The sequence below is a fragment of the Mycetomoellerius zeteki genome, unplaced genomic scaffold (genome assembly GCF_001594055.1).
Source record: "Mycetomoellerius zeteki isolate Tzet28-1 unplaced genomic scaffold, Tzet1.0 scaffold568, whole genome shotgun sequence".
NCBI lineage: Eukaryota > Metazoa > Arthropoda > Insecta > Hymenoptera > Formicidae > Mycetomoellerius > Mycetomoellerius zeteki.
Window position 1 is genome coordinate 1 of NW_017257575.1, and position 1,579 is coordinate 1,579.

The window sequence follows — 1,579 nt, forward strand, 5'->3', positions numbered from 1 at the left end:
GTTAATAGCAAAACACGACTCAGAAATACAATGTCACGTCGAGGCAATCAAAATTCCACACACAGGAAGACATACCTCTTACTTTTCAAATATTATACAGAATGAAGTGATAAGCCTATTTGCCCACGAAGTAAAAAAAATCATTATTAGCGAAATTCATAAAGCGAAGTACTTTTCTATTTCCTTTGACTGTACTCCAGATACAGCTCACAAAGAGCAAATGACTCAGATCATACGATATGTTAAGGTAACACAAAATGAAAAGTGTTCAATTGAAGAAAGGTTTGTCGATTTTATAGAAACCAAACAAAAAACGGGTGAAGGACTGGCACAAGATATTTTAAACAAATTGCAGGCTGATAACTTAGATATCCAGAATTGTAGAGCTCAGTGTTACGATAATGGTGCGAACATGGCGGGGAAATACAAAGGAGTGCAGGCTCGCATTATCGAAGTCAACAAATTAGCTTATTTTATACCATGTTCATCACATTCATTAAATCTAGTTGGAGTTCACGCTGCTAGCGTATCACCAGAAATGATGACATTTTTTGGTATTGTCCAAAGTTTATTTGTCTTTTTCTCATCTTCTCCTGACAGATGGGACATTCTTATGTCACATGTAACGGTTTCTTTGAAGAAACATTGTGATAGTCGATGGTCATTGAAAAAGCAAGCTATTTCTGCAGTGTACAAAGAGTTGCCAAATATTTTTAAAGCTTTGGAAGACCTTACGCAATTTAGAAAAAATGAGGAAACATACTCAGGAGCAAAAAACTTTTTAAAACAGATAAAAAATTTTCACTTTATCTGCAGTTTGGTAGTGTGGAATAACATCTTGGAGCAAATTGATAATGTAAATGTTCTTCTACAGAAAAAAACTATTACAGTTTCGATCGCTAGCAAACTTATTGAAAGTCTGAAAAATATTATAAACACAATAAGAAATGAGAAGTTTCCAAACTTTCTACAGGAAAGTATAGATTTGGCCAAGTCATTAGATATAGATCCTGTATTTAAGGAGAGTCGGAAAAGAAAAACAAAAAAACAATTTGATTATGAAGCTTCTGATGAAAGTGCCAATTTGAATGAAAAATTTCGTGTTGCTTACTTGGAAGCTATTGATACAATAATCGAGCAACTTAACTAGAGATTTGAGAAACTTCGAAAGGTATCTGAAGATTTTGAATTTCTTTCTGGCTCAAATATAGTATCAATGGACGAAAATATTTTGAGCAAATTTTGTATGGATCTGGTTGATAAATATGCTGCTGACTTGAACGGGCCGGAGTTTTTGAGTGAAGTACTGAGTGCGAAAAAATTGTTTCCGCCTTTAAACGAAAATTTTAAAGAAATGGACCACTTAGAAATCCTTCAATTAATTCATGATTTTGACTTGATACCTAATTACAAAAATATGGAGACAGCATATAGGATTTACTTAACTATCCCAGTCACCTCCGCATCAGCAGAAAGATCCTTCAGCAAACTTAAATTGGTGAAAAATTACTTAAGATCTGCAATGGGCCAAGAGAGATTAAGCAATTTAAGTATACTTGCAATTGAATACGAAATAACG

The 1,579-nt window shown here is 33.7% G+C and overlaps 1 protein-coding gene across 1 annotated transcript; it reads left to right on the plus strand.

The window, feature by feature from the left end:
• The first annotated feature begins 220 nt into the window (after positions 1-220).
• Positions 221-1,150, plus strand: LOC108727990 (uncharacterized). Its single transcript, XM_018456338.1, has one exon. It carries the CDS (start codon positions 221-223, stop codon positions 1,148-1,150), a length of 930 nt encoding a protein of 309 aa, XP_018311840.1.
• The last annotated feature ends 429 nt before the right edge of the window (positions 1,151-1,579 follow it).